This window comes from Anguilla rostrata, chromosome 3 (genome assembly GCF_018555375.3).
Source record: "Anguilla rostrata isolate EN2019 chromosome 3, ASM1855537v3, whole genome shotgun sequence".
NCBI lineage: Eukaryota > Metazoa > Chordata > Actinopteri > Anguilliformes > Anguillidae > Anguilla > Anguilla rostrata.
The window spans coordinates 29384354-29411208 of record NC_057935.1 but is presented as its reverse complement, the minus strand read 5'-3'; the positions used below and the strand labels follow the sequence as shown (position 1 = coordinate 29411208).

The window sequence follows — 26855 nt, the reverse complement described above, 5'->3', positions numbered from 1 at the left end:
GCTTTTTATCCAGAAAAACCGCAGCTCCCTCGTTTACTTGTATGCGGCGTCTGTGGCTGCGTCCGAATAGTCTTTTTTGCTTAGGAAGGTTCCTAACTGAGTGAAATGACCCGGAAGTGTCTAAGTGGCAGCCATGATAAGAGCTGTTCGAATTCTCTAAATGCTAAGGAAAGGTGCTTCAATGCTTCCTATCTTATCTCCTTCAGCATAGGGCACACTGGACCGTCCTTTACGAAAGGAAAGGAGATAATTCCGTACCACAATTCCTTGCGGCAGCATTAAATTTAATGAATTATTTTCATACAACCATACTGATTGGGATTCATGTAGATAAATATGAGTGGACAGGAGGGTGAGCGTGAGCAACCATTCTCAATGTGACAACCATTTCGTTTCACTTTTGTAACTGGTAGCCTATATTCCTTTTTTATTTCAATTCCACCCTTGGTAAAGAAATAATATTTTTCACCGGGTTGTCCACGTTTATATAGCCTGCATGAAACAACACGGTAAGAACGCACGGGGCGACGTATCTAAGATGCGCTTTTAGTAGTCCATCTTCGAAACATTGTAGTTTCACCACGGCAGACCCACGACAATAACATCCGCCCTCACATAATTACGTGGCCTAGTGTAAGTGCAGTCGGATTCTCTCAGCACCGCGGTTGTCTTTCCCTAAGTCCTTTTGAATTCTCCTTCACATCTTTCCTTAACCTCATGACGCTTTTCATCGAGGTCAAGGAAAAGTGGTTAGGAAAAGACATAGGACGTTATTTTTTGACTATTCGGACACAGCCCTTGTGTTTGTTTACTAGTGGATCTTGACCGCTCCAATATGGCGGACGCGCAGACGCATAGCGGCGACCTACAGCAGCGGCCAATGAGGTATCTACGTTTCTACATCTATGGGCGTGCCTATTTATCTAGCTAAAAATGCATTTCTATGGTTATACGCCGCGCGGTATAAGCACGTTGATTTGTGGGACAAGGGCTTGCTAACCCAACGTGCCGGTTTGCTGTTCAAAAAGAAGTGGAAAAATCGCTGTAGGTAAACCCTTTGTTTGTGGATGTTATAGTTGCTCTGTGTTCCCACTTAATTTTGACAACTTATGATTGTTTATGGTTTGCTTTGGTATTTATTTATCTCCTTTCAGTGTTTAGCTAGCTGTGATGAGTGAACTATCGTCACCTACTTTTGGCAATTTGCTCTCCATAATCACGTTGTTTTATAATTGCTTAAGCGTGGATTATAAGTAACAACAAATACCAGTTTAGATGTCCCGATCTGCAAGTTCATAGACGTTGGTCAAATGTATAGCTAACATTATTGCTAGTAGTGTTCACTGCGAAAGTAACGAAACGGACACGTGGGTGACGTTATCCCTGCCTCATGGTACGGAGGAAATTTTCGGTGACTCGGTGTCTGGATGTAGCCGTTTGGCTGAAACGATGTAGTCTGTGTACCTTGAGATGGACACGATTACTTCGTTTTTACATAATAAACCTAGCTGTGTGTATTGCATGAGAAACTGCCCAGAATCGCACATTTTGCCATGTGAATTACGACGCTGCAGTTGGCTCCCGTTTCGAAAATTCCGGTCCACCTCAAATCGGTTACGGTATATGATTGGATGGTTTCGCTATTCTTCCCTATGTGTTTGCAAAGGTTATAATTTGCATCTAAAAGTGAGATACGACACAAGAGAGAAATTGAACAATGGTGGTAATGTGAAATTATTATTTTTTAATTATAGTGTGAAGTTCACTTCACATGTCTTCTTAAGGCTTTAATATGGAAGGATCAGATACCCAAGTGTCACATTTTGTTTTCCCCTCAAAATATAATAGTCTCAAGATTGCATCACTTGGGTATAACAGAACAGGATCTAATGTACCTCTGAAATGGTGTGGATGAAATGTCACTGCACTGTGTATAAAAAAACTCCCAACTGTGTATATAAATGCAGTAATACATTCCTTTTGGAAAGTGAACATATTGGATGGCAATTTCACCTCAAAATTTAAAGGTATCAAGCTTTTGACACTTGGGGTCCTGGTCTACATCCCACCCCATTTTCGTGAAATTTAACCGTGTCTTTTTTTTAATAATCCCACTTCAAACCTATGTAATCCAATAGAGGCCAATTGAAAAAAATGAAAATTTGGATTGGAATAAATCCTGAAAATTTAAAGGCATCCTGAACTATGTCCTACCCAGTTTCTGCAAAGATTTACTGTAGCTTTTTAGAGTAAGCTCACTTCAAACCTTCAATGTAAGCCAATGCAAGCCAATTGATAAAAGTGAAAATTTGGATTGAAATATCTCCTGAAATTTGAAGGGTCTCAAACTTCTGACACTTGTTCATGGCAGATGGGGTCCTGTTCTGTGTCCTACCCCATTTCTGTGAAATTGTACTGTAATGTTTTGGAATAATATCGCTTCAAATGTTCTAGGTAATCCAATCCAAGATGATATAAAAAAGTAACATTTTGGAAAGGAATGTCTTAAAAGGTCTCAAACTTCTGACACTTGTTCATGGCAAATGGGGTCCTGTTCTATGTCCTCCCCCATTTCGGTGGAATTTCACTGTAGCGTTTGTGAATAATCCCATTTAAAACCTTCCATATAATTCAATATAAACTAATATAAATAAGTGAAATTTTGGATTGCAATATCTCTCCAGAATTAAAAGGTCTTAAAGTTTTGACACTTGTTCATGATAGAAGGGGTCCTGTTCTATGTCCTACCTAGTTTCTGTGAAGATTTACTGTAGCATTTTCAAATAATCCCACTTCAAACAATGTAATCCAATGCAGGGGCAAGAGAAGGGGTCCTGATCTACATCCTAGCCCAATTGTGTGGAGTTTTACTTTTAGCATTTTCAAATAATCCCACTACAGATTGTCTGTGCATATCAATACAGCCATATTGAAGAAAGTGATTTGGATTACAATTTCTTCTGAAAAATAGTGTCTCAATTTTGACGCTTGTTTATCCCAGATTATGTCCTGCTGTATGTCTGCCCCCAACTGTGATACTATTACTATACTGTTTTCAAATAATCCCACTCCAAACATTCTATGTAATCAATACATGCTGTTGACCCATTATTTGAAAATGCTACAGTAAAACCCCACACAGTGGGGCTAGGATGTAGATCAGGACCCCTTCTCTCATGAACAAGGATCAAAAGTTTGAGTTTAAAAGCTTATACATTTATGGAGAAATTCCAAACCAAATTTTCACATTTCTCATTTAGCCTTTACTGAATTACATAGAAGATTTGAAGTGGGATTATTCACAAACGCTACAGTAAATCTTCACAGAAACTGGGTAGGACATAGAACAGGCCCCCTTCTATCATGAACAAGTGTCAAAACTTTGAGACCTTTTACATTTGGGGAGAAATTCCTATCCAAATATTCATATTTTTCAATTGGTCTCTATTGGATTACATAGAAGGTTTGAAGTGGGATTATTCAAAAATGCTGCTGTAAAATTCCACAGAAATGAGGTAGGATGTAGACCAGAACCCCTTCTGCCAGGAACAAGTGACAGAAGTTTGAGACCTTTTACATTTCAGCAGATATTCCAATCCAAAATGCTACTTGTTTATATTATCTTGTATTGGATTACATAGAACATTGAAGCGATATTATTCCAAAACATTACAGTAAAATTTCACAGAAATGGGGTAGGATGTAGACCAGGACCCCTTCTGCCAGGACCAATTGTCAGAAGTTTGAGACCTTTTAAATTTCAGGAGATATTCCAATCCATGTTGCTTTTTTCACACAGCCTGCATTGGATTACATATTTTGGGTGGGATTATTTGAAAACACTTCCGGAGTATTTCTCCCAGATCAGGTCAGTACTACTTCAGGACCCCTTCTGTCATAATTAAATGTCAAATTTTGAGACCTTTAAATTTTGAGGAGAAACGGCCATCTAATGTCAATTTTTCAATAGGATTGTATTACTGTATTTGTTTATATAGACCGTTTGGAGTTTTATTTGCATATGGTGCAGTGATATTTCATCCACACAATTTCAGATGTACATTATTTCCTGTTCTCTCATACACACGTGATGCAATGTTAAGACTATTAGATTTTGAGGAGAAACCCAAGTGTCATGCATTTTGTTATCTGATCCTTCCATATTAGTCTTAAAGGACATGTGAAGTGAACGTAACATAATAAAAAATAAAAAAAGAATTTCACATTACCACCTTTGTTCAATTTCTCTCTAGGGCTGTATCTCACTTTTAGAAGCATATTATAGCCTCGGCAATCACGTCAACCATCCAATCATATAATGCAACCGATTTAAGGTGGACTGAAATTTTCGAATCGGGAGCTACGAATCAGGAGCCAACTTCAGCAAAAGCTGAAGCTTTTGTTATAACTGAACAATAAGTAGTTTACAAGAATGATCGTGATATCTATTTCCTATTTTCGTCAACTTGCTAGAAGGTTCAGTCAATATAGAAATACGCGCGAACCCTGCTAATTAGCACAAATGCTTGGTATATGTCGTTAGCTAACACATTGTGGACATTGAAGACTGCATTGTAAATTCTCTTTTTCCCCTTGAGACATCAAAATGGCAGAAATGCAGGAAGCTAGTCCCCTTGAAAAGAAGGTGGCTGAACAAATTGAGGTAAATATTATCTGTCATACGTAGCAGGAGTAGTGTTACAAAGTGGTGAATTGCAAAATCGCTGACCAGTATTCATACATTTTCTTCTTTGAATGAAATGTTTAGCGTGTTCACTAATGGAAATTATCTGGTATTGTGTAAAACAAACATTTTATTTATAAATTAAGAACAAATGTTGATTCACTTTTGGATCCTGTCTTGTGTAGTATTACTTTGGAGACCACAATCTTCCAAGAGACAAGTTCCTGAAGGAGCAGATCCAGTTGGATGATGGATGGGTGACACTTGAAACCATGATTAAATTTAACAGGTACATAAGGTGAAGGACAAGTGCTCTGTGGTCCTTGGTGGACTGCAAGAAGCTTTGTAAATGGCATGCAGCTTAGTGCAGTATCAGAAATAGGAGCATAATAAATAATCGTAACTACAGAGCTAATGAAAAGACTGTCACCTAATGGATATGAAGCAACTCGTGTGAGACTGATTCAATAACCAATAAACTTTCCACTGCCTCTGTTTTAGGCTGAAGTGCTTGACAACAGATTTTAACATCATCATCAACTCACTGAGAAAATCTAAAACTGGCCTTTTGGAAATCAATGAGGACAAGACAAAAATTCGGAGATGTCCTGAAAAGCCCCTCCCAGAACTGAATGAGGAATATAAAGATGCTGTCAAACACAAGTCGGTCTACATTGTAAGTCTCCAAAAATGTAGTCTCTGCACAATCGCTCTGTCTGCTCAGTGTCTACTCAACTTTTGTAGAGTAAAGGGTTGTTGAAGTTCTGTGTGGTGAATGTTGATGGGTTAAAAATGAAATCAGTGCCCGGTTAAAGCACCAATCAGTTATCTTAATATTCTCAAAACTTTGTCAGTAATTGAAAAAAAAACATTGTGATTTAACAAAAAACCAACCTTCTCCACCTATAATTCAAGATGATAGAATGTGTAAGGGAGCTTATATTGATAGAAAATTGCTCAGAAAAATCCAGAATTTGCTAAATTGGTGCATTATTCTTTAGTCTGTGGTGTTACCTGCAAATAACTTGAAACCAATTTGCATAATGGCTGTCTCGGGTTATGCAATGTGCATTACTCAACATATAGCTTTCCAGCTGGCAATTGCATTAAGAGCTTTCATTTGTTTTTGAAATATAAATAGCATGGATTGTAACATGAAATACACAGACCCTGGGTTTTTCCTGGCTGAGATGGGCTTAGGTGGTGTCTGTGTGACAGTGACTGTGGTTGGTCTGGCTTTACTGCCAACATCAACTTGATGTGTCATCTGCCTATATTTGGCTAGATTTAGAATATAAAATTCTGATCTTCAAAATACTACCACAATGCATTTGGATGTTGGCTATAGAAAATGAGCCGTGTGATTTAAAAAAAAAAAAAAAAAAATTGGAACAATATTTATTGAAGAGTTGCACATTGTAATTTTACTTCAAATAATGTTGACATGGCAGTAGTCGGCTGTTTCTGTTATGTTCATAACTTAATCGCGTTGGATACAATTAAAACCAACATACACGCAGTCCAATGTTGCATTCATACCACCTGTTCGGTATGATTGTAAGAGGTGCAGAATAATTCTAACAGTAAATGAAAATTCCCCATGCTCATTTCCAATAGTGATGTGGGACCAGCGACATCCTCAGATTATGTAGCATGGGGCATAAGCATTGGCGCCCAAGCAACTTGGTAACTTTAAACGTGAAGTGAGTTGTGGTAACATCCAAACCGGTGTGGAAAGCTGTTTTTGTTTGTTTCTTAACACCCAGGAAAGCTTTTGAAAAGCGAATGGTGTGCCATGCAGACCAATCTGGTGTGTGCGTATTATAAATGCCTGCACCCAGGTGGCTGTTTGTTTTCCATTAACCACTTGGAGCATCCAGAAGATGAGGCTATGTCAACATGGCAAGCAAATTGATTGAACACGTTTAACATTAAACAGTGAACTAACTTTAGTCAAACACAATGATGAGTAAAAGTACATTTTTAATGAATTAAATTAGACACCATTTAAATGCCTAAGGTCTCCCAAAAAGGACTTTACATGTAGATGGTTTTTGAGACAATGTGTTGTCCCTAATCTCCAAATCTGAAACCCTCTCCATGACCTCCCTGGGTACCAACCCTCTTGTTTTTTTTAGATGGCGTTCTGTAAACATAAAACAAAAAAGCACATTATTTGTTATAGTGACTCAGAGACAGCATAACTGTAACAGCTGGTGCATTTGTACAGATGGGGACATGTTTTTTGGTCACCTAGCATCCTGTTCCTGCTGGAATAGACTTTTAAAACCACTTTGACAGCAGATGGCTGAGTGGCATGCATCATTGGCACAGATTTTTATTCGCTACTCAATTTTGCATTCCCCAAAAGTTTGACTTGATCCTCCATTATTGGTGATGGAGAAACGACTCGAAAACTATGACATTCTGTGGTCAATTTTCCAGACTGTCCTTACTACCTGGAATACCTTACTACCCGTATGCAGTTTGTAAATGGGCAAACTAATCTACTCTTGATATCATAAACATAAAACCCGTTATGTGGCATTTATCAATGGATTTTCATGAAGACAACATACTTCTAGGGATGTCATAAAATATCAATATATCGATTATTGATCGGCACGTTATTTTATCGATATGTTTTTGAGGCATCGATGTATTGAAATTAGTCGACATTTAAATTAGACGCCTAATGTGTGTGCTTTCCCATTCATTCAGTTGGCCTTGTGTTTAATGTAGTCTGGAATAATAGCTTTCGGAGACCACAAGGGGGTGATATAAAATCTATAGGCCTTATATAGTTATCACTAAGTTACCTTGCTCACCTCTCTCACCCCTACTTTTGTGCTGCTGGTGTATGTTTTGGCGTAGGCTATGTAAACTAGGCTAGGCTAATGTTACAGCGGAAAAAAATATTGGAGAGTTCTGGGGAAAGGGCAAATGAAGCAACGTTTGGGCTCACTTCAGATTCTGGGTTGATGGAGCTGGCCAATACCTGGATAAAACAAAAACTGTGCAAAAGGTGCAAGGCAGAATTGCCATTCTCCGGGAACACAACCAATCTAATATCACATGAACAAATATCATAGCGAAAGGCAGTACACTAGTACAAACTACAATTGTGGAAAACTTGATCACCAGGAAGAAGTTACCAATAGATTCGCCACAGGCCAAAAAGCTAACAAATTGTGTAGCGAAATTTATAGTCGGAGATATGCAGCCACTTAACGTGGTAGAGAGTCCCTTTTTCCTAAACCTGCTGGAGGAAATGAAACCGGAGTTTAAGGTACCCTGTCTCTCACACTTCACCAACTTTGTGTTGAGAGATATGTATGAGGATACAAAGACTATGGTGCCTACGCAGCTTAAGAAAGCAGAGGGCATCGCTCTTACTACCGACTCCTGGACCTCACGAGCTACTGACGACTACTTAACAGTTACTGCACATGTAATTGATTCAGCATTTGAGATGAACTCTTTTGTCCTGCAAACTTCTCCCCTCGGATGCAGTCACACAGCACAAAACATGTGTGAAAGCCTTGCAAACATGGAGTGTAAGTGGGAAATTCTACTGCGTGACCCACAGCCTGTGTATGTTACTGACCATGCTCGGAATATTACAAATGCCCTGCAGCTTCTCAGGCAACAACACATTGGCTGCATGGCCCACATGCTGAACCTTGCCGTGAAAAGGGGAATAGTGGTCCGAACAGTGAGTAGAGTTTTGAGAAAGTGCAGGTGCATTGTTGGACATTTTAAACGCAGTGTCAGCATCCATCCCTCACTGACAAACAGGTCCATCTATAGCTCCCACAGCACTGACTGGTGCAAGACATTGAAACCAGATGGAATTCTGCTTGCGATATGATGACCTGTATTGTTGAGCAGGAACCCGCTATTTGTGCAGTTCTCATCGGTTCTGGAACGGCTGATGACCGAGATCTCATCCTCACGGAAATCGAGCTCGCTCAGAGTAAAGACCTACTGCCTGTTCTCGAACCCTTCAAAGATGCCACCGAGATACTGAGCTTGGAGACAAAGGTCACCTCTTCTCTATTTCTACCAATGCTGCAGAAGTTGCGAGCAGCATCAGCACCATGTGCTGGTGATTCGCCTATCCAGAGAGACTGTAAAGCTGAAATAAACTGGGTCCTCAGCACACGCTACCAAACAGAGGCTGTCTTTCAGTTTATGGAAATTGCCGCTGCACTTGACCCACGTTTTAAAACACTCATTTTTTCACATGGACAATAAAGAAAATGTCTTTGAGAAACTCGAGGCCAAGCTCGTGGATTTAGCGACTGAGGCGGGGGCGGAAGTGGGCGAAACAAGCTCCGACCCACCACCAGCCAAAGTGATGGCAACAGATCACCGCGATTGACTGACTGAGACTAGGTCTACAGTTTCTTTGACATTTGTGAGAATAGTAGAGCAGACTGGCCGTTACCACGAGACGTGCGATGTGAGCTGTCACTCTACAAGGAGGAAACCCATCTCTATGACCGAATGTCTGTTGGATTGGTGGAGATGTCATGCTGCCATATATCCAGCTCTGTCCAGGCTAGCGAAACGCTACCTCAATGTGCCTGCTATTAGTGTCCCCAGCGAGAGGGTGTTCTCTGCGGCTGGCAACATTGTCACTTCCCAGCGTTCATGTTTGGATCCAAACAATGTGGACATGAACAGTATTTATACTGAGGAATATGAGCATTAGGCTAGGCTTTGCATTAGCCATTGCATTGCTTATGTTGGCCTATTTTCATAACGTAAGCATATTGTTCTATCTAGGCTACACAAAATACCTCTCTTGGGAGTGTGTACGTAATAGATTCTTATTTTCATTCAATGTGCCTGCGTTTATGATTTGCTGAAATTATTAGCCTGTGGAAGCATCTAGTGGTGCTTCCTTATGACACTGAACACCGATAAACCTTTGCAACTTAGATAAAAGGGTTTGTCTATTTATTTACGCCTATTTATTTCTGTCTGAAAAATGCCGAGATATATCGATAATCATCGGGAAAATTTTCTGATTATCAATGCATGAAAAAGGCATCGAAGCCTACATACTTCCTAGTAAATTTTCCGACTCCTCTATTCATGGCCTGTAGAGTGCATGGCTGTGTCTTTTTGCACCATGACAAACAATGCTAGTTTTGTGGCTTACCAGACTGATCACAACAACTTGCATTGAGCGGGGGAACTTTTTTGTGATGGTCAACAAAGCGATTTGTAATCCTACACTGCGAACAACCAATAGGTGTGTTCAGGATGGCGGGATTGCAGGACAGATTTGCTGGACAACGTCAGCAATGTACCTATTTTTATCATTGCACGTCAGTGATTTCAATGGGCAATCCACACAGGAAAAAGCCGTTCCCTTCATTACTCTCCTAAATTACTGAGGGGGCATGTCTGTCTGGCTGTTCCTGGGGGGGTAGGCCTGTTATTTATATATTTATTTTGACATTTTTTGACAGACAGAGACAGATAGAGACAGACAGAGACAACATATTAAAGGAAAAACCTGAATAAATGTATGGAGAACCATGTACCCAAAATAGTTGTAATTTGCATCAAATATTGACACATTGATCCTAACTAAAATAATTATCAGAGGACTTTGCAGAAAAATGCAGAGACTCTTGCAGGAGTTTGCAGAAAAACAGTAGGTTTTTTTCAGCTGGAATTATTTGTGTGCCTGGTAATAGTCGTTCTGGGCGTGAAATACACTGGCAAAAATGACAGCATCTGACCTCCCCTAGTGAAGCTAATCCTGTTCAGACAGGGCTTTTGTCTGACATCTGTACAAGTAGAGAGTTTCCGACGGGAAAACTCACTACTTTTTTTTTAAATCTCCAAAATAATCCTGTTGGAATCTTGTGTGAAGCTGCATGATTACCAGTATTTTCAGAATCTTAAGAGGTGACTAAAAACCCATGATTTAGGACAGTGTGAGTGTCAGGCTTTACTGTGCATGTCCACTGCAGCGTCAAACATCGCGTGTCGACGCGTTGCTTCACGTCGCCTGGCTGCTTGGGGGCGTGTAAAAAAATAAATAAATAAATAAAATAAATGTGGTGGGTGTTACAAAGTCGTGCTGAAAATATGTTCTCGTTCATGCAAAGTGTATAAATATAGGAGCATCACAATATACTTTGTCTAATAATCTTGCAAGGGAGTGGAATAACCAGAATGAAATTAACATTACTCTCTAAATATAACTGACTTAATTTGTTTAAATTAAGTTTTTGGGTTCGGGCTAGCGAAGTTAGTGCCAAGGGAACAAGCTAGCTATCTATTGTATATCAAACCGGATAATTCGCAGCTGATTTTAAGTCCAGATAACATCACATATCAAATCGCGCTGCTTTCGACGCTGCAGTGGACATGCACCGTTAGTTGATTAGAAGTATATAACTGCATTTATATAGCGCTTTTATCCAAAGCGCTTTACAGTTGATGCCTCTGGTGAGCGCTTTGCATAAAAGTGCTATATAAATGCAGTCCATTTACCATTCCATTTAGTTGATTAGAAGTTGTCTAATGTATTTGGAGGCAAGTTGAGCTGGGTAGTCAGAAGCCGCCACCTACTTGCTGGTATACTGCTACTCTTCTTTCAGTGTTCCCTCACTGATCCCATGTCTTATGATGTGGTTCAAAGCAGGCTAGAGATGATTCTTTCCATCTGTCCCATTTGTCCTACCTAGCATTTTGTGCAATGGCTTTTAGTCACTGAATCATCAACAAGCATACATTCTTTATGACATTTTAACTTATGCTGGTTTTACCCCTGATAATATTTTAAGCGATTTCACAGTCGTGAAACCTTGCCAGTCTCAACTTAGTCAGTGTGCGCCCCTGTCATGACTCTCGACTAAATGAGATCAGTTTTCTTTGTATAGTGCATTTTTATAGAACACTGTCAGAAAAATGCTTTCCGAAGTGATAGAGAAGGGCAAAACGGAACAAGAGCAAAAACAGAGGAAGAACCAAGCAAAAACCAGGCCAGGTATGATTTTACCCAAAAATCCAACATACCTGACACAAAATAACAACCGCAAATCCACGTTTCGGTGCCTGGATTCCAGTTGTTTCTGCGAATTGCAGCGATGCATTGCTTCTCTTTTCTTTAGCTTTCGGCAGTCTGTAAAAAGATGGCTCCGATTTCTTGTTGAATGTCCATGGACCACTGGTTCTTTGGTAAGTTGTAAGGATCACTGTCGAGTCCAACTGCCTTTAATTTAAACAGATAATCGTTTGTTTTACTCCCGGTTTTGCAGTTTCCTAGGCTAAAGGCAGCCATGTGGCAGCATGTTTTGCCACTCAGTCCCGACTGAGGGGGCGTATTCCGGTGGGAAAGTGACGTCAATGCATACCCTCTATTAACAAAGAAGGATAAAAACTTTTCACTTGGCTACAGATGAAGCAGAAGCAATAGGGGTAGCAGGGTTTATGAGGCGATCAGTGGTTTTAAACAAAAATCTGGGATTTTGCGGGTTAGCAGAGATTAACTGGGAAAAGTATCAGTCTCTTGTTGCTTTTACTTTATAATTGTAGGATGCAAGTAATTCCTTCATCTGTATGTAATTGACTTGGAGTTTACTGGATTTCCGTTTGTGCTCAATCTTCCTACATGCTCTTTTATTGCTATAAATATCATTAATTCAAGGGGGTGCTTTAACCTCCCTAATGGTCAGCACGCCAGCATGCCTAGATTGCTCAACTCAGAAATTAATTGCTCCTGCAACCAAAGTATGAGTTGAAAACAGAAACTGTTCTAGTTTCATTAGAATACGATACACGGCAACTATCTCAAATACGGAGTTTCGCAGCGCCACCATTGTCGCGCTGGCCGTTCAGTTAACAAGCGCACCCTCCCTGCAGTCTCTATCTGGGCATACATGAAAACATTTTTACCACTGAACATTTGTATTCCATCGTAGCAACAAGATAAAACCAACAATAGCCGAAGGTATGACAGTACAACTGTGAAAAACGCTGCTCACTGATCACTGAAATAAACAAAGAGGAATTTTTAAAAAATTATACCATGTCATTCTACTGTCAATATCTGCGACTAAATATGGAATAAATATACAACCTTACCATTGGTTTTTCACGTGAAGATGTCCTTTTCAAGGAGTGGGCATATATTGTCTTGGACAATCCGTTTGTGAAATATACGCTCATTTGTGACGCCTAGGTACCTTCCAAAATAGTTGTGCGTAATGTTGTTTATGGTCTTGTCGCTCTTCTTAGTACAGTCTGGCTTGATCGACAATAAATCGATCCAATAGGTGACATAGTAAGCTTTCTAACTACATATAACATGTCTAAGTTTGCTTTTGGAATAGTGTTTTATAGCTCAGCGTAACCCTGGTGCTCACATTGGGAATTATAAAACTTTAAATAGGATACCCCCTAAATGGGCAAGGACTGGCCAGATTTGGCATGTGCGCTAAGGGGTTAATAGTTGACTTAAACTGGGTTTTAAAAGGAGCAGCAGTATCTAAAAGAGAAGAGCATAGCTGATATTTAAAGGTCATTAGTGTCTGAATAACTTATGTTGTCATTGGCTTTATTAAAGGGAGGACAATTTTTGGACAGTGTGTTCATTAAGAACGCAACAATGCATAGATAGTTTGAGGTTTTATAGCACCTTGGAACACGGCATCAAACATGACACACTAGAATGTAAGCTTGAATAATATTTAGACAGTTTTGACTTCACTTTCAGTTATGACCATTTCTGAAAGGCCCACTGTTCCTGGAGTGATTTTATCTCAGGTTCTTGTACATTTTTTTTTCTGAATACTGACAGAGACTTACAGACACAGCATGGTCGAAATACTAAAGAAAACAGAATTTTAGAATTGCATATTCAGATATTGCCTTCATTGTTACTGTCATACCAAATAATATGTATTTTCAACAGAAAGGATTTCCAACAGAAACAACCCTTGATGAAATTCAAGAATGGCTACATGGCAAAGGGAAAATTGAAAGTATTCAGATGAGAAGAAATCTACAGAAAAATTTCAAAGTGAGTCTGCGGGTCAAGGGGCTGCTTACATTTCCAGGTGTTTATAGGTGACCATTTCTTACTTGTTTTATCTTTGCAGGGTTCCATATTCCTCATTTTGGACTCTGAAGAATCTGCAAAGCAGTTTGTCGCACGACCTGATTTGCAATCATTCAAAGACAATGAAATGAGCGTCCTTTTAAAGTAGGAGTACTTAGAATGCTGATATCAATATAGTTTTGCCTACTGCTTGAAACTGGGTTAGCACATATATTTAGAAATATTAACGCTCTTTGTGTTTTCAGAGAAGCTTATGTTGCAAAGAAAATAGAAGAACGGAAACGGCTCAGAGCAGAGGCAAAGGCCAAAGCCAAACAGTGAGTATTCGGTTTCATTGGCTGGATTAACACTGCTGAGAACTGCTAATGCAAGATTGTAGGCATTGCAGTTGACTGCACAATACAATTTTCTTCCCATTAGTATGATCATTCTTGCTAAAGTGGTGTGTTTTCTCACTTAATTAAAAATGTGAAATTGTATCATGGGCATTGCCATCTTATGGCTAAATTACCTGAATGAGTGTGCACCACCAACAATATCAAACAGTTTTCTAGTGCTTCAGCCACTGACTGGACTTTTTTTGCTTTTGTTGCTGAGGTTGCAGAAACCAATATGGAATCCTGTGCACCACACCTCTCAATTTTCCTCTAGGCTATAATGGATATACTCATGCATTTTTCTGCCAAATGAATGGGTTTAGTCATTTTCAACCCAGTTATACTCATAATACATACAAGAATGGAAATCATTGCATGATTTTACTTGACACAATAACAAAGTTATAGTTGAGTTGTTTTACTTATCGAAGAGTCAACACTAGGCTCTGGTTGGTTGTATTGAACATGATGTGATGATGACTAGCTGATGGATGAACTACATGAAGAGGTTGAATGAAATATAATTACAATACCATGTGAAGTAGTTGTAGTGAGCAGTGATTCTCTTCTTGTGTGTCTGTCAGTCAATCCAACCTTTTCAGTTCAATGTTTTTTTTTTTTTTTTGTGAGGCTGCCAAAATTATTTATAAATATCAATTTTGATGGTAATGTATTGTTTGAAATAATGTCCACGTGTTTCACGTGTTTGTCTGTGGGCTTTGAATGAGGTAGCTAATGAAACGGTAGTAACTCAAATTCAAAATCTGAAAAAAAAACTCATTATTAGCTAATGCTAGGTAGTTGGCTATATTTTTCATATTAGCACACGGGTTTTTCTGAAAATATAACATCAGCATCACCAGAAGGTATACTTATAGTTCTGTGAATGTTATGCCATCCGATACTGCACTAAATACTACTTCATGGTGATCAAGCATCATGGACTCAATGTCTATAGGCTGGCAAGTTACTGTGCAAGCTCTTCGCAAAATTGGTTTATTTCAATTTTACTAAAGTCGAGTCCTGAGCTTACAAGACAGGGTAGCTACATGAAAATTTAACTCAGAATGTACTTGGTGTAACTACATCCCTGCCTAATTAGCTAATGTTAGCAGCAATGCATGAATCCCTGTGGTTTGCGCTAACTAACTATGTAGTTATATATAAAACAAATCTGAGCTAGGAAAATATAGCTCCCAGACAGTGGCAATAAAAACTACAATGTAAAGTTTATGAATAAACATTAGTGTGGTTGCTTCTGCAGTTGTTTAGCTGTTACCTGGTTAAGAAGTTGGAGAGCTGTAGCATCTTAAAACCTTACCAGCTACAAATCTAGATAGTGTAATTGTGTTTCACCATACATGAAACAGCAATATGGTAATTTGCTGATAATAACAAGCATTAAAATAGAATTGTTAGAAGACATGTGGCCTCATTAATTTTAAAATATACTAAATACTAATCACATGAAGGGAGGCTGCCTACAAATGGGTAGAACATGCACTGGAGACCTACACGGTGAAATATAAAAAAATGGTTAAATATGCTGATGAAAAACGTTTTTATCCAGAAAACATCCTGGTTGCAACACGTTATATAGTGAAACATTTTTGTGGTTAGAGGTGCTGTTCGGTAGTTATAGGCTAGATTACAATGACACAATTAGCTGGCTTCAATGCCAGTCGCTAAATGCGGTTTTCATGCGACAGCATGCCAATTTGTAATTTAAAATCTGATTTTATAAATGTATGAGTATTTGGTTATGAATAGCCTTGGTGGCTTGCTTCACAGGTGCAAAATGTCATTTTCAATTTTCTCTGTGTCCTATTGGCTGAAATAGCATCACGTGCTATGGCTCTATTTGTTGCCATTTACTTTTCATTCCCCATTCATTCTCAATATGAATATTTTCCCAAAAAACTTTAAATATTCTAAGAACTATTTGGAATTTCAAAAAGCTTTGAACAAGCACACTGCTTTGAACCAAGCTGAATATTATGAAGTTGGAATGGCATGTCTAGCTTAAAAGCTATAGGGGATTAGCGTGCAGAAATTTAGGCACAAAAAAATAAGTATACAAGAGAACAGGCAGTGGGTTGCTGAAGCAACAACACTAATTGCAAGCACAATGTCATAGCCGCTAGCTAGCTAGCCATCTGTATCTGAGAATTGATTTGCTACAAGATCTTTTTTTCAGTCAAATCGAATATATAACATTAACACACTATAATGAGCTAACCTGCTACATAAGCTATTTAATGGAACAGTAACATTTGTATAGTAGTCCACTCATTCCAGAGGGTTCATATCAGGGTCTCCACTGTCAAGGGAATTGGTTATGTTAACTAGCTGCGAGAGTGTCTGGGATGTACTCATCAACACTGACTAGTGGATGCTTGGTCCATGCAATTCTGTGATTCATGTGTTGTTCAGTAACCATGGATGTTTAAACTACTTTCATGACTACGGTCATGCTGTAAGCTTTTCATTGATCTTACACTTTCCACAAATTAGTAACGTTGAGTCTTGTGTTGATGCATTTTGCTACTCTGTAAAGTGTCTGTGACAATTCTCTGTAAAAAGCGCTATACAAATAAAATTGAATTGAAATTGAATTGACGAACGATGACCAAAACAACTATAACTTAATCAAATCATATCAAGTAAAATAAGGCATTGATTCTTATTCATAAATGCATTTTGTCTACAACACCTCATTGAAAAGACTTGTATTTAAAAACACATTTAAAAACATGCCAAACACTTTCATAACTAGCAGTAGTTGAGTGAAAAAAGTGTGTTCATGCACAAGCTCTTAATTGCATTTGAGATGCTCTCTAAACGTCACAGGATATGATTTTGGCAGGTGCAGTCCATTTTATATATGGTTCAATGAGGAAACGCATCTCGGTCACTTTATAGAATAGTTTGTAGTCATGTCAAACCTAACCTATATGCCCGTTGTGCAGTTTGCATTTTTACACCTAGGTCAGCTGAGCTACTCATCACAAATTGAGATAAAATTGGCCCCCCCAAAATCTGTCTGCCCCCCAATCACAGCGATCTGGAACTGGCTACAAAGTATGTAGGTTTGCATGTATGTATATGTTATGCATACCTCTCATAATCTACATTTACACTGAACAAAAATATAAATGCAACACTTATCAATTTAGAAGATTTTATTGAGTTCAAGGGTAATAAATGTAAATCAGTCAACTGAAATAGATTCATTAAGCACACTTATCTATTGATTTCATGTGATTGGGGATACAGATATGCATTTGTTAGTCACAGATTCCCCAAAAAAGAAGGTGCCATGAAATGAACAGAATACCGATCAGTATCTTGTGAGACCACCATTTGCCTCATGCAACGCAACACATCTCCTTTGCATTGAATTGATCAAATTGTTGATTGTAGCCTGTGGAATATCGTCCCACCCCTCTTCAATAGTTGTACGAAGTTGTTGGATATTGGTGGTAACTGGAACAAGCTGTCGTATGCGCCGGTCCAGAGCATCCCAAACATGCTCAATGCAATGGGTGACATGTCTGGTGAGTATGCAGGCCATAGAAGAACTGGGACATTTTCAGCTTCAAGGAATTGTGTACAGATCCTTGCAACATGGGGCCATGCATTGTCATGCTGAAACATGAGGTGATGACAGTGGATGAATGGCACAGCAATGGGCCTCAGGATCTCATCACGATATCTCTGTGCATTCAAATTGCCATGGATAAAATGCACTTGAGTTCTCTGCCCATAGAATATGCATGCCCATACCAACACCCCACCACCACCATGGGCCACTCTGTACACAACGTTGACATCACCAAACCGCTCACACACCCGACACCGTACATGCTGCCTGCCATCTGCCCTGTACAGCTGAAACCGCGATTCATCAGTGAAGAGGACCGTTCTCCAGTGTGCCAGTGGCCATCGAAGGTGAGCTCTTGCCCACTCACCTCGATTGTGAGACGGAACTGCAGACAAATCAAGACCTCGGTGCGGACGTCAAGCACTGACTGTTTGTGCAGAAATTCTACGGTTGTGTAAACCAACTGTTTCATTAGCTGTCCATGTGGCTGGCCTCAGACAGGTGAAGTTGTTGAATGTGGAGGTCCTGGGCTGGCGTGTTTACACGTGGTCTACGGTTGTGAGGCCTGTTGGACGAACTTCCAAAATCTCTGAAACGACGCTGGAGGCGGCTTATGGTGGAGAAATGAACACCCATTACTCTGGCAACAGCTCTACAGGACATTCCTGCTGTCAGCATGCCAACTGAATGATCTCTTAACTCTTGAGGTATCTGTGACATGGTGTTGGAACAACAAAAAACTCAACATTTTAGGGTGGCCTTTTATTAACCCCATCATAAGGATCTGCATCTTGATATGCCAGACCTGTGCAGGAGATGGATTATCTTGACAAAGGAGAAATGCTAGCTAACAGTGATAAACAAATTTGTGGGAAAAATATGAGAAAAAAACATCATTGTGCAAATAGAACAAATCTTTGAGGTATTATTTAAACGCATTAAAAATGGCTACAAAATAAAAGTTGCGTTTATATTTTTGTTCAGTGTGTATTTGTCACTATTATCAGTTTCTCATAAACGCAACGACTGCGCTACCAACGAACGCTTACGTTAGTGTGAAATATCCTCATACCACTAACCTACTCAATTTCAAAAATAACGTATATAACTGAAATATTTTGAGCGGTAATACTTGCATATCGATGATCAAATCTTACCTGTGTTCAGTAGATGGAGACAGCGACAGAATCAATGCTGTCGTTCTCCTCTTCTGACTTAGTCCAGAAAACAGTATCAGCTAGGGCTATCAGCAAACATATGCGTTAGCCATGCTCAGAAGTTGTAAAGAATATTTTCCAAAACATTATGAGCTATAAAAATGGTGATAACATCGTAAAATGCATGCGTGGCATTACGCACAGCTGTTTTGGAAGGTACCCAGGTGTCATAAACAAGCGTATATTTCACAAACTGATTGTACATGACATGTATAATTTTTGAAAAATCTTTTAGTTTATTTCGTTATTCAGTGAGCTGCGTTTTCACTGCTGTATTGGCATATCTTAGGGCTATTGTTGGGTTTATCTTGTTGCCGGAATACAAATTTTTTATTGGTGAATGTTTTTTTTTTTTTTTTTTTTGGAATGTCCAAATAGACACTATTGTCCAGTGTGTCATGAGTGGGGGGTGTAGTTGCAGATGAGACTGCAGGGAGGGGGGTGCTTGGTAAATGGATGACCGGAGAGACAATGGTGGCACTTTTATAACTCCATACTTAGCATTGTTGTAGTGTATTGTGTACTGATAAAACCAAAGCAGAATTTGTTGTTTTCACTCATACTTTAAGTGCAGGTGCAATGAATGTCTGATTTGAGAAATCTGGGGACACCGGCGTGCCAGCTACTAGGGGGCTTGCGTGAAGGGGTTAATAGACATTCAAAATGCGTTATACTCTAACAATTAGGCTAATCTCAGTAATTGAGCCCTTCCTGACATTTTTGATTAGATAATATTATAGAGTATATTGTTTAGGATGGTGGGAAACTGTTATTGAACATGAGTGGAGACTGATCTGAATGCAGACATGGAGTGAACACTAATGAAATGAGTGTATAATTAATCACATTAATAAAATTAAATACTTGCATTCAAAGCCCTGCCTGCCACTATTTTTGGGAAAATATTTCAGTTAGAATACACCAGCAAAAAGAAACGCATTAACAAAAAAAAAAAAAAAACATACAATTTATTTAAAAGAATCAATCCCTGTTCTTTCATATAGTTGCTGTGAAGCTTCCACATTAGCCCCTTGCAGAAGGGCAGTCTTCTCATAAGCATGTCATCCAAACCTGAAATGGGTACATTTTGCATTAATATATTAGTAGTCTCTGTAATGTCATCGCATAAACTGTTGTTGAATACTTGTTTTTATAGATGAGACTAATTTCTTTCACTGTTCTCTCAGTCTTTGTTCTTTTAGCAACTCAAACGTGGCCAAACTAGACACACCTATGCAACTGTATATGTGGAGACATCATCCTGTGCCACCCAGTGGAACTGGATATATCTTGCGAAACACCTGGTTAGCGCAGAGTAAATAGATATGCGCTGTCTAGTTTGCGCTGGCTTTTGAACTGTTTGGCTCTCCATACATTTGCTTTTATACCGTTTTTATTTGAACAGTTTGTCTGTAACAGATGTGCTAGTATTTGTACTTTTATTTGGATTAGTTTTAAATGCAGCCTTCTTTTTTCCAGTGAAAAAGAGGAAAAACAGAAACGGGCCGAAGATGAGGAAATGGTAAGATCTTTACACTAACTTGTGTGGATTATATCTGACATTGTAGAACTCAACTCCTAGTTTCTGTTCTGCAGAAGTCTTTGGATGAGCAGATGGGCTGCCTGCTGAAATTTTCGGGTGATCTTGAACAGACTTCAAGAGAGGACTTTCATGACTTGTTTTCCGGGCATGGTCAAATTAAGTGGATTGATTTTGTTAGGGGTGCCAAGGAGGTAAGACGAAACTATTCATCTGCTGTATATGGGTTAAGTGTCATTTTAAACACCATATTTTAAAGTATATTATCTATTTTACAAATATTTTGTTGCTCAATGCTGGTCCCCAAGGGTTGATAATACATTGTATCATTCCTTTAAAATTAAGCACCCTAATCAAATCTAATAAAATAGTTTACACAACTTCTTGGGTCTTCAATAGCAACTAAAGACTACATTGATTTTTTATTTTTTATATATGAGAATTTTACTATATTATCATTTACTACATTATTTATGATACCATAACCATTGGAGGGAGTTGCTGCAAGGCACAGTGCCAAAATGAGCTACATTACTTTGGCTTTCTAAATATCCATTAATAACTTCGGCATCAGCATCTCAATATTTTTCAGTAGCAGTTATGCTAGATCAGAGCCAAAATTTTCATAAATCTAAAACAGACAACTACATGAACCTGTATCCCATATAGGCATTCATAGTTCATAAGAAATAGCAGGCCCAGTTTTGTGGATTTTTTTCATGATGTGACAGTTCTCTTAATTAGTGGATTATATAAATTTAAGTCACCCATTTAGTGGGTTGGAGGTAGATGAAATCAATGGGAAGCAATACTTTAGCAGACTTTTTTCTTTTAAATGCTTCATTAATTCTATTTCATAAATCTACAGGGAACAATTCTTTTCAAATCAAATGCTAAGGAAGCGCTCAATAAGGCCAAAGAGGCCAGTGGAGGAGACCTGAAAATAAATGGCAAAGACGTGAAATGGGAAGTTCTGGGTGGCGATGTGGAAAAAGAGACCCTGAAGAAGATGATTGAAAACCAACAGGAGTCCCTCAACAAAAGAAAAGGCAATATTAATCACCTCTGTCAGTGGATGAACGTCCATTCGTCCATCCTTTTTATTTTTTCACACTTTGTTGTGTCCCCTCCTCTAATAAAGTGCAATAACCATAACACAAAATTTTTTTGTAGGGGGCTGGAAACATGGAGGTCGAGGAAGAGGTGGCAGAAGAGAACAAGGTGGCAGATCTCAGGGCAAAGTACAGTACCAGGGCAAGAAGACCACATTTGACAGTGATGATGATGCTGGTGAAGGTAAGACTGCTGTAAAGTGACTGCTGCTCACTAAGATGAATGCCATTTGGCTTTCCCATTGCCTAGGTCAGCACAACATATGACTATAGCCGCGTTTCCACCGCAGGAACTTTACCCCGGAACTAGGAACCTTTTGAGGAACTCGGTGCGTTTCCACCGCAGGAACTAGGGTCTAAATTTAGTTCCGGGGGCTTTATTTTACCCCCCAAAAAGTTCCTGCTCGGGGGGTAGTACTTTCCGAAAGTACAGGAACCTTTTGGGTGGAACTTGCAGCGCTGAACTTGCATTTTTTTGTGTTTATTTTCAGCCGCCATGTTTAAAAATATGCAGGCGCAACCCAATTTATTTTCATCATAACTTCAAATCAAACTTGTATGTTATGCGGCGCAGTAGCCTACTTTTGGTTATAGCCTGCCAACGTCTTGGAATTATAACGTGTGCTCTTCTGTTCTTTTCTTGCTTTAGTATTCGTTTTATAAAATGCTAAGCATTCGTGCTGGGACAGCATATTACGTGCCAAAACATTCAAATGGATTAATTCGGTTGCTGAATATTTTCTTCCGGATTTTCTTTGTTAGCCCGTTGTAATTGACTCAAAACGTTTGATACAGTTATGTGAGGTATGCGGTAGTTCTGCGTAATTCACATTGGTGATACAGTAAAAGCAAACTGGAAATCACCTTCTGCACTTTTTGTCAGGGTAAAATAACAGGTTAATTCTAGTAATCGTGCCTTTAGCTTTTTCAGACTGCCGTAATTTTACTCTGCCATTCTTCAATTCCACAAAAAGACCAGGAAGACTATGGACTAATTTATGGTGCATGGTTCGCATCTGGAGGGCACACTTCGCTGCTCGGCTAGCAGTAACTTCGAAGGAAAGCAAACGGTGGCTGTACCACTACTAATTTACATTTTCACGCAAGTCCGAGTTTTCGTTCTATTCTTGTCATTTTGCGATTAGCCTATATAGAATTGACAATGAGAAAGTAATCAGTTCAACAGCAAATTGTTTACGACCTGTGCATGTTACCTGCTGTTGTTGCCACTTATATTGGAAATGTGAATGCATTCTGTCGCTTCGGATGTCAAGACATGAAAGCGAATGTTCGCGTAAAAACATAATGAATGTGTTTGTAACTGTTTTATATATCCTCTCAATCTGACTATTGGCCTGTTATATCCTATTTGTTGCATAACAACGGTCCAAGTTCAACTACCAACGACAGTTTTGCTTGACAACGGTAAAATATGCCCAAACGGCTGCAGAAGAATATTTCAATTCCAGGTGATTCAATTGATAAAAATCAATAAATACAAAAGTAACCATATATAGTCATTGTTGGTAACCCGTTGTATATAAGTGGAATAAACCCCTCCGGGCTGTCCCGGTTATTAGAAAATAATGTAGGCTACTTCGGTGGTAGTATGGGGTTACAGAAGAAATCATAGGACAGATGGACCGACGACAACGTCGCTTTTTCATACGTCAGTGGGTTAATTTGCCTAATCTTCGCGGGACTTTAGACCGCGGTGGAAACGCAGACAACCATGGGCTGAAGGAACCTTTTAGTTCCTTGAGAAGTAGTTCCTGGGACTAAAAGTTCCGGGTAATTTTGGTGGAAACGCGGCTTATGTTCATTGACACTAGAAAGGCCAGGTTTTTTTTTTTTTAAGTATTACCTTCAAGCCTGATGCTCAGTGGAATCAGCTTTGTCCAACATTACAGCATTGATTTCTGCACCTACAGTGACCTAATTTCACGAAGATTACAAAACCATATGTTGCAAAACTACTACTTTACTTGAAATAAAGACCACAACTGAATCAATTTCTACATTTTTATTTCTAAATTATAGCGATTTTGTTATATGGGCTAAGTGAAAAATGTATCAAGGCATATTACAGGCACACAGAGAAAAGCGCTAAAATGTGCAAGACAAAACACAAAATAGAAAAAGTAGTTTTGTTCAAAGTACAATGTTCAATTTCTTACGCAGTTTTGGTTTGTGTGAGCAGGGACCACACACACACGCAAATTGAATGCGCTTCACAGTTGTCTCTAGCCTTATTCTGACTGCATCCCCACCCTAAAGTCTTATTCAAATTCATCACACAATTGCAATGCATTTTGAGTGATTGTGTGAAATTAGTTTTTATAGTGCTTGATTGAGCAATATGTATCAAAGTGTCAGTCATTCAGTTGCTGAATAGCTTGCCAGAGTAGAGAGCAACATATTTGCACATGGGTACAAACACCTGCTGCCTATTGTCTGATGGAGGGTTTTTGTGAAGAAAATGACACACTGTCTGTGTTGCCTTACCAATTTGACTGATTTAAAAAATAATAATAATAATAAATTAAGCCCAAATGTTAAGGAAAAGTTGTGGAAGGAGATGGATATTTAACGTTGGAGTAATTTAAGTTTTAATGTCTAAACACCCTATGGCGTGGCCTTTGGCCTTTCTAGTGTTAACCAGCTTATCCCTTTGCTTGTCTTGAATGTATGAATCAAACGTTTGAGGTTGTTTCCTCAAGCAGATTTCAGCTGTCAAGAATTGGTTTCCATTAAACAAGTAATTTTAAAGCATGAACTGTAATGCAGCATACAGCTGTCAATGGAATTAATACCATTTACTTTCTACAGCAGCAAATGTGAGCCCAAAGAAAAGGGTGCTGGAAGAAGGAAATGGGAAAGATTCTGGAGAACCAGCTGCAAAACAAGTGAAAACTGAAAATGGGTCTGAAAAATGAAGTCTCGCCATATCAATGTTTTTTAACTTTTATTTGCAGTGGGTACATTACAAAATCAGCTTGAATGCATTCCTGCTGTGGCTTCATGAAATGGAGAATCGCATGAAGTCCACTTCAATGTCAACCTAGTTTGAATGTAAAGATAGAATGGTTACTTCTCCATTTCTACTTGCTGTGCACATTTAAATCCAAAAGGGTAAATATTCAACAATAAACATGAATACATTGACGGGATCATAGGTATCTAAAAACAGCAGTACCACTACTTCTGTGATTATGAACACATCCTCTCTGGGTGTATATACTTTTTGCTGGGGAAAAAATAAATGCTTGTATAACCCTTAATTTTAGCCCATTAAATTTGTCGTACATTTTGTTATTGTGTGATCTTCCAAAAAAGCTGTAATTTCCTTGTGTACAAATGATTATGGTTTTGTTCTAAAATGCATTGTGTGTAATAAACTTTGATCTTCAAGACAGTTCTTACAAGGTCAAATATTGTATTGTGAATATTAACATGTCACAATACAATATTAACATTGTCATACAGAAAACATTCCTTACTGATTTCTTCTTATGGAACTTGTATGATGCTGGCAAGTCATATCTCAGCTCTGCTAAAAAAATAAAAAAATTAAAATGAAAGTACACAGTGATATATATACAAGTTAAACACGTGTACGTTTTCGCACAACTACTTGCCTGCTACTACTTCCATTTTCACTTTCCAGTCACTGGCCTTCTTCTGTATGTGCTGCACAAGAATGAGATTTACTGCTATGAGAATTAATATATTTTTTTAAATATAATTGTGTACAAGGAACTGAACTCCACCAGTGACTTACCTCTCGTGTTGCTGTTTTGTGAAGAGAGTAAACTGATGTCCTTGCCATATTTAGTGCAGTCTTAAGGAACAGCATATCCATACCTTAACAGAAAAATATTTTTACGCAGCCGTTTTTTATTTAATTCCCCCAAAAGAGTACCAAGAACATGTTTTTTTTCCCCCTATTACAAACTCCAATCCAAGCCATGTTTGCATACCTTTGTTGTGTTTCGTTCCAAAGGGAGGATTCATTATGACCGTGTCAAATCTCTTTGTCAATGCAGCTGGCTCCAAGTTACACACATCACATTGTATGATGTCAGTGTTTGTAAGTTCTAATTCTTCTGTGTTCATTTTGAATGTAGCCAATGCATCGTCATCAATGTCAAACCCAACACATAATCTGCAAACATTTCAAGACCGTTTTTAGAATTAATGCTCCTGAGGACAACATTTGTACATCAAACACTTTGTTCAATTTGTCAAAGCTCTTACCCAGCATCTAGCATTGCAGCCCCAATGCTCAGAACCCCACATCCACAGCCCAGGTCTGCCACCAATTTATTCTCAATGTCATCAAATGTATTGTGAATCGTATAAATCATACATGCTATAAAAGAAAAAAAAAAAGAAAAAGAAGTTACCATGGTCAGCATGTAATCGAAGGTTAACATATGCAATAAAACCTTTCGTACCTGCCATGACACAATATTTAGTATGTCACATGAATTCACCAGTAGGAGTTCAAATTAATGCAACGTATCTCACCTGCAATATGAGGGCTGGTTGGATACTGTTCGAGGAAAAGCTTTGGTTCCTCAAAAGCGTCCACTTGTTGAAGGCAGCTTTCCAGTTCCTTTAGTTTCATGTTTAACAAGGTAATGTTTTTGCGTGTTCGCAGAGCTTATGTTTCAGTCTAGTTTGGTCTTTCAAGACACGGACTCAAAATGGCGTACAAAGGTAAAACCTGTACTTGTTAGTAGCTCCGATTTAGATTACCTCTGTATATGTCCATTCGATTCCTGTTATTGCATATAGTTTCCGATCTGAACTCCGAAGTAGATACCAAATAAGAACATGCCAAAAAAATATTAAATGAACATACAGTGGCCAACTGACCAGTGCTCGTAGTCAATGTAGTTTTTCTAACACGGTAAACAGTTCTATTCACAATCTCGTGGAAGTTCACGTACTTCCTCGCAATCGGAAAAAAATGTGTTAGAAATAAAAGTACTACTATCAAATAGTAAACTACAGATAATTCTGTTAACTACCTACGTGGTTATGATCCAATTTCCGCTACCGCCGTCGACCGAACAGAGCGTACCACTCACTGAACGGGTGGTGACCGAGTAATATTCTACCCTATGCTGTGGTGCTAATCGTGAACTAACTGCCTTAGCTAGCCAATTTATTATAAATTAGGCGCTTATTATAAAAACAACCTGGCGGTCTGCAGCAAGGTGTGGAA

At 38.8% G+C, this 26855-nt stretch overlaps 2 protein-coding genes across 5 annotated transcripts; one reads left to right on the top strand and one right to left on the bottom strand.

Annotated features, from left to right (window-relative positions):
* Nucleotides 1-891: 891 nt before the first annotated feature.
* Nucleotides 892-25040, top strand: ssb (small RNA binding exonuclease protection factor La). Of its 3 annotated transcripts, XM_064329897.1 has the most exons (13): nt 956-1044; nt 3800-3868; nt 4599-4663; nt 4870-4973; nt 5186-5360; nt 13626-13733; nt 13813-13916; nt 14018-14089; nt 20450-20492; nt 20567-20704; nt 21379-21559; nt 21684-21806; nt 24452-25040. In XM_064329897.1, the coding sequence occupies exons 3-13, from the start codon at nt 4607-4609 to the stop codon at nt 24556-24558; spliced, it is 1212 nt and encodes a 403-aa protein (XP_064185967.1). In that variant the 5' UTR covers nt 956-1044; nt 3800-3868; nt 4599-4606; the 3' UTR covers nt 24559-25040. The 3 variants fall into 3 exon arrangements, with proteins under 3 accessions (XP_064185965.1, XP_064185966.1, XP_064185967.1); XM_064329895.1 differs by lacking the exon at nt 3800-3868 and having other exon boundaries at nt 892-1044; XM_064329896.1 differs by lacking the exon at nt 3800-3868 and having other exon boundaries at nt 929-1048.
* On the bottom strand, nt 24571-26855 carry mettl5 (methyltransferase 5, N6-adenosine). 2 transcript variants are annotated; one of them, XM_064329904.1, is made up of 7 exons: nt 26153-26855; nt 25880-25994; nt 25603-25787; nt 25404-25486; nt 25261-25312; nt 25123-25175; nt 24571-24683 (listed from the first exon to the last, which is right to left on the bottom strand). In XM_064329904.1, exons 1-7 carry the CDS (start codon nt 26250-26252, stop codon nt 24642-24644), a joined length of 630 nt encoding a protein of 209 aa, XP_064185974.1. In that variant the 5' UTR covers nt 26253-26855; the 3' UTR covers nt 24571-24641. The 2 variants fall into 2 exon arrangements, with proteins under 2 accessions (XP_064185974.1, XP_064185975.1); XM_064329905.1 differs by having other exon boundaries at nt 25123-25172; nt 26153-26853.